The sequence below is a fragment of the Fukomys damarensis genome, unplaced genomic scaffold (assembly GCF_012274545.1).
Source record: "Fukomys damarensis isolate Sample0158 unplaced genomic scaffold, DMR_v1.0_HiC HiC_scaffold_35, whole genome shotgun sequence".
NCBI classification, from domain to species: domain Eukaryota; kingdom Metazoa; phylum Chordata; class Mammalia; order Rodentia; family Bathyergidae; genus Fukomys; species Fukomys damarensis.
In genome coordinates, this window is record NW_022900947.1 from 39,132,056 (window position 1) to 39,149,159 (window position 17,104).

The 17,104-nt window shown below is 41.2% G+C and overlaps 1 protein-coding gene across 1 annotated transcript in view; it reads right to left on the minus strand.

The window, feature by feature from the left end:
* Positions 1–4,277: 4,277 nt before the first annotated feature.
* The window catches only part of Usp46 (ubiquitin specific peptidase 46), a 64,277-nt gene continuing 51,450 nt past the window's right edge, over positions 4,278–17,104 (minus strand). The window contains exons 6-9 of the mRNA XM_010640249.2: positions 14,226–14,309; positions 12,014–12,211; positions 8,554–8,632; positions 4,278–7,738 (exon numbers count right to left, since the gene is read on the minus strand). Coding sequence (XP_010638551.1) covers positions 7,637–7,738; positions 8,554–8,632; positions 12,014–12,211; positions 14,226–14,309 — 463 coding nt within the window. The 3' untranslated portion in view covers positions 4,278–7,636. The remainder of the gene's footprint in view (positions 7,739–8,553; positions 8,633–12,013; positions 12,212–14,225; positions 14,310–17,104) is intronic.

The following is a 17,104-nucleotide window of genomic DNA, read 5'->3' on the forward strand; positions in this document are numbered from 1 at the left end:
TCTTTGTGGAGAAAAAGCAGGGATTTCTAGACCATTCCCACTAGGGGGCAACAGACCCTTCACTGTGTCCTCCATCACCTCTACAGCTACCTGCCTTCTCCACCCCTCCCTGTCTCTAGGATGCTGAAAGTTTCTGGCATTGATAAGTTCCAAACAAAACTTGGACCTCCTCCATTGGAACAAATTGGAGTTCCTGAAATAGACTGACCCTTCCCTAAGGACGCAGCTCAGTCCCCATTTTAGTAGTTTCAACACTGGGGGCGGGGAGTATTACATGGATCTAAAGGTGAATGTGGGGGTACCCATAATCACCTCATTAAATACCTAGTGTGCTTTCTATACATTACAATCCTCCTCCTCAACCTAATTTTATAGGTTAGGAAAAGTTGGAAGGCTCTCTTGGTGTCCAGACCAACACCCTTAACACTCAGGCAGGAGTCAATGAAGCACAGTGACACTTATGATCACTATATTTATTCATATGGCACTCTTGTTTCCCTTCCACCATGAGAGCAGATCTCAGGAAATGGCTTGTCTCAGTCCACCACACTTCTCTGTGGGTGCCCACCAGACAGATCACCAAGAACACGATACAGTAAACAATTTGTTTAGTATTCGTTGCACCTAGAACCCACCACAGAGCTGTGGTTCATCTCAGTAAGGGAGGTGAAAAGGAACCTGGAGGACTGGAGCTTTGGTTGGGTGGCTTAGGTGCTGTGGGGAAGTGGGGAAAATTCCCATTGGGGAACTTACTCAACCTCATCAAGGTCAGAAGAGTAAAGGTAAAGTGAGAATTGGTAAAACAGCACTCACACAGGCTATGGACTGGGTGGGAGGTGGAAGTGGGGTATTTTGTGGCTTACACTGTGACCTTGTTTTTGCCTATATTTACGTAAATTATGAGGTACATTCTTTTCATCTCACTTTATCATGGTCACGGCATGACCTTGTCTGAGGCCCATGTTCTGAGATTGTTTATTTATACTGAAAAAGAAAACCCCACTGTCCAGCTCTGAGCACCAGTCTGGGACCTGACAACCTCCAAGCACAAGCTAGTTCCTGGCTGTCAGCAGTATTTTTCCTTCTCTTGACTCTTCAACGTTCTCTCGTGCCTGGGAGACGATGGGCGAACAGATGAGGCAGGACAGCCTAATACCCGCAGGACTCCTTATCCAAGTAGCTGGCTCCAGCATGCATCTGTGTCTCCCCTCCAAGATCCGTGAAGAAAGTCCCCCTTCAAACACCACTCATTAACACCCTGCCCCGACATACATCCATCTGACTAGAGAGCAACAGGAAGAACTTGAGCTTGTATCTTATGTCTCCTGACCCTGTTTCCGATACGCTGTGATGGTGCCAATTGGTGACCATCCCCCACTAAAACCTCAACTAATGATTACAAATCCAAGGGTTTTGCATACAGTTATTCAGTGTGTCTAAAATGTTCCCATCAGCTGTAAACAACAGAAAAGATACAGAATCTGTAGGCTCGGGGCACTTCTGGGGTTCACCAAGGTCCTCTCTCTGACCCTTCAAGGTGAACACAGATTGGGACAGGTGTGGCAAGGAGAGCCCAGGAAGAGCTGAGTGGTAATGTTTTAAATTTACTCCCCTCTCATTCCTGAGATTCACAGTCCCTTTTATTCTTGCACATTCCCTGCAAATTCCCACCTGAGGGCAGATTCTACAGTGCGTTTATCGTTCATTAACCATTAGACTCTCCAGGTGATGTTTCTTCTCAAAACCTGCAGCCTACACACTCACACAACCTTTTTTCCCAGAAAGAGCTCCTGTGAAATTCCACACTGCTGGTTATAGCTTGTATTCTAGATGTTTCCTCAAAACCTCATGTGCTCATACGCGCGGCTTTTCAGAGGTAGCTGAATATGGATTAAGGGTATGATAAATAAATTAGTCAACTGATTGGTTAAGCACAGTTCTGGGTGTGGGTAGTAGAAAGAAACACCCTAGGCGTGGGTGGCACCAATCAATAGGCTTGTATCCTGAAAAGAATATAAAGGGAGACAAAAAAAGGAAGGCTCCCTGCCTGCCATGCCATGCACTGTTTCTCTCCCTCTGCTATGCTGCCCTGCCTTCCCTGGAGCCAACTACCTATGGATTGAGACCTCTACAAACTGTGAGCTGAAATAAACCCCTCCTCCTTTAAAAATTCAGGGGTGTCAGGTATTTTGTAAAAGTAATTAAGACACTGCCTTACACCCTGTATGCTCAATCTAGGTAAAGAGAAATATTAGATGCACCCATGTAATTTATAACTTGAATACAACACCCTCGAGGTTGTGAATACTTCATTACAATCACATGGGATGTGAGCACAAACTAAGGAATCCTTTTTACAAAATCTCATGTCATTTCTGACTAGTCTCTCATAACCAAATGCAGTTATATTTCATCTGTAAGCTCCTCAAGTGTTTGGTTCAAAGCACTTTAAACCAGATGCGTACACAAAAATGAGAACACAGGTTAAGTGAATAAAATTGCTAGTCACATAGCTTAAAGACTCTTGTCCCCTGATTTAATTTGGTTAAGTTGGAGTATGTTTTAGTTATTTGGTAATAACATAAACAAGTGGATTAGAAATAGCAGACATTTGATTTATAAAATCACTGTTAGGGCTCTCAATATTCTTTCTCCTTTATTATGATAATTAAGATGTGAAACATTCAAGGCCATTGCTGCAACATAATGCATTTATAGTTTGTTTTTGAGATTGTGTCACCACTAGGAGGTAAGGCAATGCCAAAAGCAGGCAGGAAAGAAAGTGGGGCCCCTCGGAAGACAGGAACTGACCCACTCTATGGCAAAGTGCCATCCGCACAGTAAAACCAGGGCAAATGCCAGCAGTCCTCACTGTACTTCTACAACTTCAACTCGAAATTCCTTTTCCTCACAGACATTTCTTCCGAGCCAAGAAATGAAAAGAGGAACCCTATCTGCTTCACTCTTCTATGCCCCCAAATGCTACAATGCCTCACTCAGAAGGTATAAAACCATCGCTGAATTAAAAACCTCTCTACCCAGGGCATCTCTAGAAAAGCCTAAGTAGTTTATTTTTAGGATTATGCCCACAATCAAATTTTTTCCAGTGGGAACAGCAATGACTTAGTAAATATTTTCATCTTTATGTAAATTGAAGGCAATAATATGGAAGACTTCATTCTCTGTTAAAGGTGTTTTAAGTGTCAGAAAGATAATGAACATTTCTCATTTTTCAGTTTTGTTACCATAGCAGCTTGGTAGTAACAGGCCTATCCTATAAGACCCATTTGACAGACAGAGAAAACAAGGCCTGGAAAAGTAGACCATACTCCCAAGGTCTCTCCCTTTGATTTTCCTGGCAGCAGGAGACTTTCCCAACACTCTCTGTTCCCACTCAGTTTCAGCCATAACACCCCAGCAAAGGATGGGCACTCACCATTATAACACAGTACCATCTTTTTGGCCTGTGGGGTGTTATTTCCTTAGCTGGGCCCAGGTACAAATTCAGGTGACAACTTCTGTTCCATACATGCATTCCTTCCTGGAGACTAGTTGGGAAGAAAGGTCCTCCTGGGAATAACCACAGGCTTCATGGAGACTCCAGGGCAGGGACTATTATCTGCTGCATTCTGGGCAGGCAGTGAGTGCTGAGTGCTAGCTGCAAATTCTTGGAAGCTGGGATCCCTGGCAGCTCAACCAAGGCAAGAAGCCCAGAGCCAGGACGCCAACCCCTTATCTTCCTAGAAACCAGATGCTGGTAGTACCCTAAAGCTGTAAGCCACTTTATTTTAGGAATGAGTCTTTCATAACTAGTAAAGTTCCCACAAAGGAATTCAGTTGAATTAGCTACCCCCTTAATCCACTACTTTTCTCAATGAGCTATTCCCAAGATACAAACTTCTGGATTAATTCTGTTGATCTTTTTCACTCAAAAAAGTAGTGTGTGACCTCCAGATAACTGGTTTTATCAAACTTGACAGTAGTGCTGCCTTTACTGTCACAGTAACCAGAATTTTCTTTATATTTCTACTGCTTCAAGATTATGTTTGAAATGATTCCCTGGACACAAGACTCACTCCTGACTCGTACTTCGATAAAATGGATCTTAGGTCAACATGTGTAAGAGTACCCAGATATAATTCTCTAGAAAGAGAATTCCTATCTTATTTATTTTTTATTTTTTATTTTTTGCAAACAATTTTAGGGGCAGGGTGTTAAACTGAAATTTCACAAGATTGACATTATTGCTTAAAGTGCTTGAATTGGTTACATTAAAAAACTAAGGTACAGATTATTTTAAATAAAAACTACAAGTCTTTTTTAGCAACAAAATCAAGTGAATGCCACACAAATACAGTAATTATTTTTGTTATACAGAAATGGGAGCCAAAATAAATTAATGAAATACTAGAAAACAGAAATTTAATTAGGCAGAAAATAGGAAATAATTTTCACTAACCCATGCCATTTACATGAGTTAATAACAACAGTGCTGATAAATGCCTTGACCATATAATAGCAAAGGAGGGCAAAACATTTAGTGCACAGTATTTTAATACACATGAATATACAAAGTTGATCAAAATGCAATGTTCGAAGATAAAATCCATCTGTAATAAAGCTACACTCCAATATTTAAAATAAGCCCTAACTGCCAGTTAGAACATAGTTCCTTATTAGGCATGCCCATAAAATTAAGGATATTCATGAAAATAAATGCATAGGGACCATTTCTGTCATTTTTTCCCATTTCATCTTAAAAATATACCAAGCCATAAAATCAAGTATGACTGGCTTTCTATTCAAACCCATAGCTGATACTGTTCCTTGCTCTCTTCACACCAGTCCGCTTGGTGTTGCCTTGGAATGGAAAATGCATCCAAACAAGAGGACTGGATGTCAGCATTTTTATCAAAATCTGCTTTTAAACAAAAGACTTCAGCATACTGTACCATAATCTAGACATGAAAGTACTAAGTAACCAATAAAGCAAATATTTATTTTTTTCAAGTGTAAAACACTATCACTTATCTTAAATGCCCAGCAGTTAGAGAAATACAGCAGGCCTACTCACTCCTGCTGGAAAAAGACACAAAACCCTGGCCATTGGAGGGAGTATTGCTGAGCCTTTGTGCTATCACTGTGAATGTGGAATGGCCTCACATACCCCATAATATTCTCTGCTGTATTCTAGGAATGGGGACAGGAAGTAACAAAGTGTGTGCATGCTATTGTCTTTACATAAAGAAAAATGACTAGGGGAAAAATGTAGCTGCCTAGATTTTTTTTTTTTATCCAAGAAGAAGAGGTAAGAAATTACCAGATACCTCTAAATTTTTTAAAGCTGATGGAGTATTGATAGAGAAATGTTTTAGTCTTTTCTAATCCTCTTTTCTTGCATCACATAACTATTTGAATGTCTGTACAATGTTTTCCATTTTTTATTCCAGAAACTATCCATTTATTTATTCCAAAATCTATCTATGAATACTACATTTTAACTATTAAAAGCAAATACTTTAGTTAAAATCACTGGGGAAGTCTTTACATATTCAAAAAAGGAAAGAAAATGCACTGAACTTATGACTTAGCATTGAATTATTACTTCCACAGGCCTGCAATTGAAACATTTTTATCTAATAAATTAGCTTCAAGAGTGGATTCAAAGATAATTTTAATAGTTTTTTCTTATGAATCAGTTCCAAATATATTAGAATTCCATCATCATGTTCTTAAACTTTGTAACTTGCAGTCAAATATATGGGTTATATATAGTACAAACATTTCCTTATATCATTCACCTTCAATGGGAAAGTGACTTTCCTTTAAAGAATAAAATCACCTCCTAGGTATCTGACCACAGAATGTTTCATGGAGAGAAAAAAAAAGAAACTATTATAAATATGAATTTGCCTCTAATCAAGGCAAGATACATTTTCGTCACTTGTATGAAACAATAACATGAAGATCACCCTGTTTTGTCTTCTCCAGTGAAGAGTAAAACATTTCACTTCAAGCATGAACAAATGAAGTGTTGGCATGCTTAAGTTCTGAGCAACAAACAGTTCAAGATATTTAAAAAATAAGAAATCCAGTTTTTATCTAGATAAAGTGCTATCCTCTTCATGGTTGCAAAATGGCCACTAACATTTTCAATTTTAGTTCACATTATGCCAAGAGTTTGCATGTTTGTTCGCAGATGTATTAGGTAACAAAGTTATGTTCACAGTATATTATAGTGTATGGAAGTCAACCGACTTCTCAAAGGAAGTCAAGATCTATGATTCATAGTATTTTAGGAAACCAAAAACCAGCTCAACAGCAAAACACCAAAATGACCCTTTTAATAAAAGGTACCAATACTCAAATGCTCTAATAAATACATATGTAACAAAAGTGGAAAAAGTAAAAGTAACTATAGTGAGATGAGGTTCTTCCAAAAAACTCTTGTCTTGTCAAGCATTCTAGGAGTTGGAGCCAGAGAAACAGCTGCCATCTCATTCCTTGGTTGTTAACACTTCCCTCGATCCACCTCATAACCCCATTAGCTCCAGCACTGACTCCAGCAAGGGCTCCATTTTAGCCCTGGAACTTGCCAGTGCCTCAGTAAACAGACTGAATATGTTAAAAAAAAAAAAAAATCAAGCTGATGGGCGGCTGGTGGTTGTAAAGGTGCAGTGCTTCCAACTGCTCATGACGTGGAAGGACAGCGGTGCTGACTGGCTAAGGAGAGATGTGCCAGAGGCAGTCAGTGTGGTGTCTCAGCCCCAGGACCACAGACTGCAAGACATCAGCAGGATTGGAAAGGCAGCTTGAGAAGCTTAGCAGTCCCAGGTAGGGGTTAAATACAACTCACAGGACCTTACAGAAGAAAAGTGTCACCAAAAATTAACAGCATCGAGATTTTTTTTCCTGAAACTTGGTTTTGGTAAGAAGACAAGAAGAGTGATTTTTTACTGTCCACAGAAACTTCTTCCTCTTGGCTTTGCCTGCCCTGAGCTCCGTAACTTCTTAGCCCCTGGAATTCTACGGCTAGGTCAGCACAGCCCCGTGCAGACTCCAGCCACCAAGCACAGCTTCTCTTCACCCTCCTCTATGTGGAGGATGATTTTTAACATCAGGTTTACTCACTTTTAAACATTTTCCCTTGCACAAACTTAAAGCTATAGTTGCAGCCCTAACAGGTGAACATCTACTCAATTCTTCTGTCCTTCTGTCAGATAAGCTAAAAATGTGTAGCAATGCTTCCAGGGACAAGTTAATGGAATGGATTGAGAGGAGACCCCTGAAGTTTCGTAAACATTCAAAGTAGACTGTGACATTCCCTGGAAATCTCATTCTAATTTAGCCAGACATAACAAGTGGCATAGCATTCACCCAAATCCTCAAATTAGCAACTGTTATTCATATAAATCTTATGACAACCTGATTGCAGTTCACTCTACCTCAGACCAAAATAAAACCAAGAGTAGTGTTGCATGTAAAACAAGAGGAGGAAGTTTAACACAGCCAGACCATTGAGACTCGGAGTGATAACATTAGTGGGCTGCTGGGAAAGAAGGAGGTCTGCGGAGAAATTGGGTAACAGTGCTTTGAACAATGCCCCCTACTTGAATTAGTCCCACGGTTCTTTAAGTTACTCTCTTGACTGATAGAATAAAATATATCCAGATTCTGAATTTTTTGATATATCTGATGTCAGGCCATAGAATTCTTCAATAGCTTGAGCATCTATTTTCTGCAGTGAAGGAAAAAGAAAACAATGCAATTATTTAACATGATTACTGGGGAAAGGAAAACTAATGGACAATACAATAAAATTTAAGAAATACTAGCTGTTATAAAACCACAGTTAGAACCTCTGATACCAAACAGATACTTCATAGACTTGACAGAGGGGCATCATTACATAAAGTGCAAATCACTGGGGAAGAAAGCCACCCTTTCATCCAATAGTAACCATTACTGTGCATTCTTTGAAGAAGCCAGGAATTCTGTCTCTCAGAATGGGAAATTGGAAGGTCTGGGAATAATTGTTAGTTATTTCTTAATTCATTCAGGCCCTGAGAGTTCATTTCCTTTACTGTCGGATTAAAAGAGATCATGTCTTCGAGTGTAGCATTTGCTTCATCTAGTATTCCTTTACAACAAAATCAATATGTGAAATATAAAGATTTCCAAAGCCAATAAACATATATGTACATACACAAAGGAAATTTTGTTATAATAAAAGAATTTTACTAGAACTCTGAAATCTATTATTTGCTCTGTAGTACACAGAGCTTTAGTAAGTGTAGAAATTGTGATTTATGGTGGCATCAAGATTTAGAGATGCCATCTGGATGGCTGATCAGCTAACAAGAACACAGTTGTCCACAATCACACTGCTCTCCCTGTCCAGGGAGAACAGGATCCACAGGCATTAATTTTGACAGAAATATAAAGTTTTCAAGTTAGATTATAGGAAACCTGGACTATTTTAGTAAACACACACAACCCTCTCAAATTCTATATATATACCATATTCCTATTAAAGAAAAACTGCATACTAACCTCTACAATGTCGTCGTCAAACAAAAGCCAGAAACCATGACTTTTCACAATAGTAATATAATGCCCACGATTAGGGCCACTGGAAAAGAACAAACAAAAGAAAGGTACCGAGTAAACATTTATTTCCTTATAAAACTATTTTGCCATCTATTAGCACTGACTCACTAGGGGGGAAAAATAACATCATCAGGATGAAGAACTTGGTATACCCAGGCATGGTGGTACAGGTCTATAGTCACAGCTACTTGGGAGGGTTCAGGCAGAGGGCAATTTGAGCCCAGGAATCTGAGACTTCAATCTATGCCCACAGTTTATGGAGGAGCACCTGGGTGCTGGAACCATACTTGTCAAAAATAAATAAAGTGTATGAAAGGGATGATTTCTAAGGAGTTGGAGTCCAATGGGGAAAAGAGACATTCAAATCAGCAAATAGTTACCGCTTACCTACTATATGTCAGATCTAAACTCCAGCTGACAGGAAGAACAACGAATAAAATAAGTTCCCACTTGCTAGGGGCTTGGTGTTATGGAATGAATATGTGTCCCAAAGTTTGATGCTAGAAACTTCATTCGCAATGCAACAAGAATTGAGAGGCAAGACCTTTAAGAGGTGATTAATGCTGTTATCCTGAGGGTGGCTTTGTTACAAAATCAAGATCAGCACCTTCTTCCTATCTTTTACATGCTCTCCCCATGTGATATCTTCTGCTGCACCATGACTCAGCAGGAAGAAGGCCTTACCCGATGCGGTCCCTGGATGTTGGACCTTCCAACCTGTAGAATTATGAGCCAAAGAAACTTCGATATAAACTACCCAATCTGTGGTGTTCTGTTATAGCAGCACAAAAGAGACTGAGACACTAAACTCTTAGTACATTTTCAGCGGTGGTACATGCAGTGAAGAGACAGCAGGATAATGGGAGAGAGTGCAATGAGGGAAAGATACTGTTTAATGAAAGGAAACCTTTTCTGGAGGCTTCCCTGACAAGTGGGATTAGTGCAGAAGAAAATTCTCTTGAGGGAAATGGGGGGGCAGAGAGGGGGACTTATGTGACTGCATGACAGAAACTTCAGGAACAGGGAACAGCATGTGAAAAGCCAGCAGTAAAGTCAGTACGTGGCTAGTTGACAGACAGCTTGAAGGCAGAGTGGGTGGAGGTGAGTGAGCCCCGGGGAGCAGGGAGGAGAGACAGCCAGAGAGGAGGTGGGGGCAGATTGCATGGGGCCTCCCTCCTAAGATTTCAGGCTAAGATTTCAGACTTCATGCTGAGAGAGCCATGGAGACAATGGGGAGTTCTGAGGATTGGTATTAACAAATCAGAAAGCCTAACTGTTAATGAGGGCCTACACATAGAGGTACACAGTGCACAGTACAGAAAGAAGTAGAAAGAACAATCGCTACTTTTCAGTTATGTTAAATTTACACAAGGGGAATTCAATCCTAAATCCAGACTTGCTCAGCCGCCCCCCGTGTTAGTGTAAATACAATCATCGTGGGGATGTGGTACATATACATAATGCACCTTGATCCTCTTTAATGCACCACTGAAGTTGAAAAGCTGAATCCCAACCCTTGCCTCCTTCGTTTGCCTTCTTTCAATACACAATATCCTGCAACACCTTCCCTCACTGCACTCTCTCTCGTTACCCTGTTTTTTCTTCTTCATTGCACGTACCAACACTGAACACGTATTAAATGTTCAGGGCAGCCAGTGTGTTTCCGTGCTTATCATCCATTCATCTGTCCCACCAGACCCTAAGCTTCAGGTAGGCAGGGCCCTTGTGCTATAAGCTGTGCTCACTTCAGGACTTTCAGATCTTGGCACAAAACGCAGGCAATAGGAGCTCAAACCCCAGGATGCCACTCCCTCCCCATATACAGGCCAGCCTGCCTGCGGGGGTGGAGTTTAAAGCATCCTACTTAGCAGCATGTGTGACTGGAACTAACTTGCTCCCGGGGCTGCATGAACTTTGAATGACCATTATAGAAACTGATGATTTGGGAACCCATCTCCCACAGGTCCCCCAAGTCCCCTAAATAACCCCAGCAGCCCTCCCACGGATTAGAGTCGGGCACCTACAGAGACCCAAACTGAAAGTGCCCTGTGATATGAGTGTTTCTCTTTCCCCTCACCCAGCTTCCCCGTCACATCTTGCTGATCCACAGTCGCCACCACCTTTGATGACCACCCATACCAAGCTCTGCCTGTCCCAGGCCTCCTCCAACCTTCCCCAGTGTGGGGTCTCCCCAATGTTCATGGTTGGGTTCCGTTAACTGGGCTCTACTACATTCCTCAGAAGAACGACTGTTAGAACTATTCTTCAGGAGAACACAAAGCTGGCTCCTAACTGACCAATGAATATAAGTTGTTGAGACATAAGAAAACATCCTGTGACTTGACCCAGGACAAAACATGGAGTGCACCAGATGTGAAGCTACAGTTTCTGATACCATGTATCTCCACATGGAGTGAAAACGAAATCCGCCCATGCCCAACATGCTAACAGTATGCTCTTGGTAATGGCACTTTCACTGCATCTCATCCAAGCAGACGGAAAGGAAATCATGCTTGCTCTATACAACATACCTCAAGCCAAAACTTACACTGACCAGAAAACAGGTTTTTCTATCCCAAAGGGAACCTGCATCTGTCCCCACTGAGCAAACGGCAAAAAGGTGGATTTTCAATATACTTTTCCACACTTATCCCAACTACAGAACTTTTTTAAATGCCAAATGACTTTAGGCAAAACACTTTGCTTCTCCCTATATAGAGGTCTTCTCTTTTCTGACAATAAATACTTATTGTAGAATGTGGGGAAAAAACTGAAAATGTTTGCCTGAAGAACTTAAGAATAGCTTTTTAAACACTCAAAATGCCACAAAATTATTAAATCTGCTTTTTGTTTTTAGTTGTTATATATTTTAAAATACTTTTGAGATCATCCTACATGTATGTAATCTGGCTTTTTAAAACATTAAAATTACAGCACAAGCTCTTATTTCTCCATGTTATTTAAAACTCACCACAGCATCATTTCTATCCAACAGAGATTTATTAAATTACTTCCCTCATAACAAATACCTGGATTACCACTACTGCAGTGCTATTTATTTTATGTGTGTCTCTAGGTATGTCTGTGTACAGTCATACAACACATGATACATCTCAGTCAACAGCAGATCTACCCCAGAAGATGACACTGGCTCGAGATGTGGCCACCTCAGAGTAAGCAGTTTATGATGTCTGCACAATGAAATCAGGTAACATCACAATTCATAGAACACATCCCCACTGTTAAATGATACAAGTTTGTACTTTTGAGGTGACCAATAAGAGTTTGGATGACATTCCCAAAAGTACTGTGTCCCTGCCCAGTAAGGGTGCAGCCAGGTGTATTTCAGCAACGAAACAACCCCTGTGTTTATCATGCGCACCTGGTTCCAGCCCACCTTTACCTGCCACAGTGAACGACCACAGCAACCAGGTCATACATGCGGTCCAGGTTCACGGCATCACTGGAGGTGTTGAAGAGCCGGAGCTCCAGAGGGAAGACCACTCGGTAAGACAGCTTGGTGTACCTGTGGAGCTGCTCCATGTACTTGAACCGCTTTAGGTGCAGGGCCAAAATCATGGGGAGTTTTTTTACCCTCATCCTAAGAAACCATAGAAAGATAATCAGTTGAGCCCAACTTGTCAGAGGAAGAGAATACACTGTCATTTGTACAAACAAGAGCAGAAAGGGACCTAGTACCTTGTAGACTAGCAAAGAGCCAAACAGTTTGCAAGAAGAAAAGTTAATTTACCGGTGGAAAGCCGATTTAGACTATATCCTTAGCAAAACAGAGCATGGCCAGCCAAAGCACAGTAGTGTGTCTCAGGGCAAAGCAGACATTCTAGAATTTGTGTACCAATAAAAACATGATGTGCTCTTGCCATCTGTCACTGGTAGAATGTATTTGGATAATCCAGCCCTTGAGATACTGACAAGAAGACTGACAGCTTTTGAGAAAAGGGTATTGGGAAGAGGATGAGCCAGAAGGGCACAGACAGAACTTCAGGCTCTGAGGGTGACAGGAGGAAGCTTCGGGCACACACCCCTTGGCTTCAGACACAAAGGATACAGTGCTCACTCTCACTCCTGACTCTTGGGAGCTTTAGCAAGTTAGTGCCTTCTTGTGGCTCTCACTTTCTCCTTTTATAATGCAGGAGTTGCCTTGGGGCTACACTGGAGATGTCAGCGGATGCTGTATTCTGAAGGTGATGTTTAGACAAGGCTACTTCCTATTTAAAGCCTTCCCAGTACATCAGTACACTGAAGCTCCGAGAAATCTTGAGGCAAAGGAACTGCTCTGGTTTGTCTGAAGGAGCATGTCCGAAACTCACATAAGCACAAAAAGCTTTTCTCATTAAATGACTTAAGATTCCTCAGTAAACTGTTACAACCCTAAGAGCTTCTGTAGATCTCACTCCTGGAAGAGACGCTTCCAGTTACTCTCCACGTCCCCTGCACTATGGGTGTCCTCACATGGTAAATACCGTTTGGCTTGAGCCCACTTCCAATGCATATTGTTTGAGAAGGACAAATTTTAAGAGAATAAAATAAAACCCTGTTCATAAAAATAATTAAAATAAAAACATTCATAAAAAACATAAGAACTACAGGAGACATCCTATTTTATAGGAATATATGGCATTTTAAATGTATAAAGCCTCCAGAGCTAAACAGAAAACACCTTCATAACGCTCAGGCAGACTGGGATTGTTAGGAAGGAAAGCACAGGTGAATTCCCTGTCCTCCAACAAGAAACACCACCTACCACCTGCACTGCTTAACTTCAGGAGCGGTTGATCTTTTCTAAGTTCTGAAACATCAAGAAAGATGTACGTGTCTAGGCTGGAAGGTTGAGGAGGCTCAGCAAAGAAATCATTTCAGTCTCAGGTCTGGACCCATCCCACTGCTTCCCCTCAGCTTTAGCAATTTTGAGCTCCTTCGAGCTACCAAGAAAACTGCAGAACCACTAGCAAGATAAATTTAACTCTCAGTAAGGCTCCTTGGGATGATTAAAATGTCAAGCTTCTTGGCCTCCGGGGGCAGATAAAGGGAAACAACTAGCAATCTCAGATTCTCCAAGAACTGTAACTGGCAACTGCTGGTAAAATGATGGGAAACTTTGCATCCTATATTCTCTTCAGAACACAGTAACTTTCTTATCACCTCTCTCTGCAACTGATGTGTTTCTGACTCTCTCACAATTTCTTAACAAATGATAGATTTAAAAAAAAATCTCTGTAAAGAAGTCCCAATGTCTAAGCAATACAACAATAATATATGGTACTGTATCTACTTTATGATATGTTCTGTGCTGGGTATTTTATATAGTTTAACTTTAATTAGAGAGGTGAGTGATTACAGTCAATCTCCACTTATTTACCCAAGTATGTGGCACACAGCACCACTCAATATCCATTGGGTGAGAGGCTGAAGGAAAGTGGACAACTTTCCAGACAAATGGACTTCAAAGTTCAGCATTCTTGTCTTAGTTTTACTGGAAAGTAAATGACCCCCAAAAGCTCCATGAAGTCAAGATTCAAAACCAGACTTGTTGTGCACCAGTCTGACTCCCCCTCGTAACACCAAGCCACTCCCAGGCTGAATCCTTTACGTACCTCTTCTGGGCCTCCTGCTTGCTGCAGCATGTTTCACAATAATATTTTTGTTCACTACACAGTGTTTCTGTGTTGCTGAAGTCTCTGTAGAGAAAAATATTTTCAGCTTTTAAAAAGTCCAAACGTACTTGGTACACCACGTTTTAAATCCTTCTATTAGCTGAAGGGTGATTTTTAAGTGAAAATAAGGAAAGCAGTAATCGGAAATGATCCTTCTTAAGACTAGGGCCTATATACACCATTATAGCATGTCTACTAGACTGGGTTTTCAAATATAACTTTATTTAGGAGGATACAAACAGATACAACCTAAAGTTTCCAACAGATTCAGGAGAAAAGTTCAGGATTTAACAGTGGACACTGGTAAACTGGATTATAACAAAAATACTTTCATAAAAACATACCCTAACACTGTAAGTCAGTCCAAAAAAGATAATCACATAAACCACAAGGTGACATTATTGTGCAGTTAATGAAAAACAGTCTCATAGGACCCATATTTTCAAAGAACCTACAAATGCCCTTATATTGAACTAAGAAAATCCAATGATATAGGAGGTAAGTGCAGCCTACCTTGTTCCTGCTCTCCACCACTCCCCCACCTCCCCAGAATATAAAAAACGTTAGCCTGCCTCTTTCCAAGAACAAAAGCCATTGTGTTTGTTCTATGTGTATTCATCTTATCATAAGGTTTTACTCTGCTACTTATACTTTTCATTTTTCAAATGTCATGCCCTTTCATTCTTTTCTGGTTGTAGAGATTCTACTTAACATTTTCTGTGGTTTGCTTCAAAAGGCTGAAAAGAACATCAAGAATATAATAATACCCTGCAGTCTTGAAAACGCCTGTGACATTTCCTTATTCACAGAGTGTCCTGGGAGCAGAATGGTCAGATTTTATTAAATAGAAAATGACATTTAAATGATGTTAATGACTCTACCACTTACACAGAACCTATCAAAAGAAAAAAGAGATTGTTCATTTAATAAATCCCTGGACATTTACTGACAGTCCTCTGGGCTAGTCCCTGGGAATTCCAGGGTACCTGGTCTCACAGAGCTCACAGTTTACATAGTTGTACACAGGAGCTGGTGACCACACATAATGCTCAGTGCCACTTCAACACATGGCACGGCACATCACTCCCCTGCCATGGCTTCCTTATAAGACAGATAAAATACAGGAATAGCCAGGCACCATGGCACACAACTGTAATACAAGAAGTGAGGAAGGTTGAGGCAGGAGGATCACAAGTTCAAGGCCTGCCTGGGCAACTTAGTGAGACCCTGTTTCACAAGAAAAAAAAAACAAAAGAAAAGGCTGGGGATGTAGTTCAGTGTGAAGGGCCCAGGTTCAACCCCCGTTACTACAAACAAACAAAGGAATAAAAGCCAAACTCCTCTGCATGTGCGATGGTCATCACAAGGCATCTTGCCTTCTTTGCTCCAGACACACTGGCTGTGGACTGCACTCTTGCCTTGGGGCATTTGCCAGTGCTGTTTCCTTAGCACTCACCACTCCCCCACCCCATGCCTGCATAGCTGCTGGGCTAGCTCTTAGGACCTCAGTGTACATATCCCCTACACAGAAAGGACTTTGCTGCTCACTCTGTCCAATCACCCAGCCTCATCACATAGCCGTCTGCTTTTCTTCAGCAACCATGCCCCTATCTTGAAACACTCTCCTCCTATTCATCTGATCACCTGCCTGCCTCTCTCACAGCTGTAGCCCCAGCCTGACTTATAATGGTGGCACTCAATATTTACTGGCTGAATGAATGAACTAGCAAAATCACAACGAAGGAAAAGCAAAGAGGAAGAAGGCTGAACTTGAACTGGGGCACTTCAGGGAGTTTCCCCAACGGGCAATGACAAAGTTATATTCTCAAAGAGGGAAAATGTGCTGAGGTTCAAGAGTCAGGGAACTGCAGACACACCGAGGCTTGGCACAGACATTGGTGCACAGGAGGGAGCAGGGCTGCCATGCATGATGTGGCCTTGAGTACACTAAGAGGCTGGAATGGATCCTCAGGCTCTGGAGCCCCACGATCAGGTCTTAGAAAGATCAAGACCCAAATGGACACTGCTTTGGAGAAACACCACTTTGGGTAGTACTAAAGAGGAAGAACTGAAGGGGATCAAAAGCCAAAGAAAGCATTTAGAAGGCAATTATACTCAACTTTCAGATTCCAAGTGTTTGAGGCATAAACTTAGCTGAATGGGTACTGCTGTGAAACCCTGACTCACTGGAGTAGAATATGAAGGGAAGGGGAATATGGACAATAATGGGGATTCAAAGTTGTGGAATGCCCCCCCAACAAATCTCTTCAGCTAAAGAATCAGAATAACTAAGGAGAGCCTGGCAAGACTAAGGAATTGAATGTTTTCTTTTCACCCCTACATCTCAAAAAAATGTTCCTTGTAGATCCAAAAATGAATACAGTAGAATTGTACAGGTTGAGCATCCCTAATCCCCAAATCAGAAAACACACCTCATCCCAAGCACTGAAAAAAGGGATATTAAACCTGTACTAATTTAAAAGCTCAATTTATGAATATTTACCATGCTGCCCAGGCCGAGCTGGTGCCATGAGAAGCATGGTTGTCCTCTTATTCATCTGAGTTAAGAAATGGAAAAGTGTGAAAAAGGGGCTGACCTCAGCGTAAACTGAGGCAATGCAAGTCTGTCAGTTCAAGGCAACAGCTGTTGGAAAAAGTGGGTGACAAAGGCAGAGGAAGTTTTCAAGGAGGAAGTCAAAGCAGAAGCTCTTTCTCACACTCGAGATGAATTACAAAAGCATGGAGAGGAGATTAGGGGAAAAGAGTGAAGCTCTATTTATTTATTTATTTATTTATTTTTAAAGTCTTAGTAGCAATCA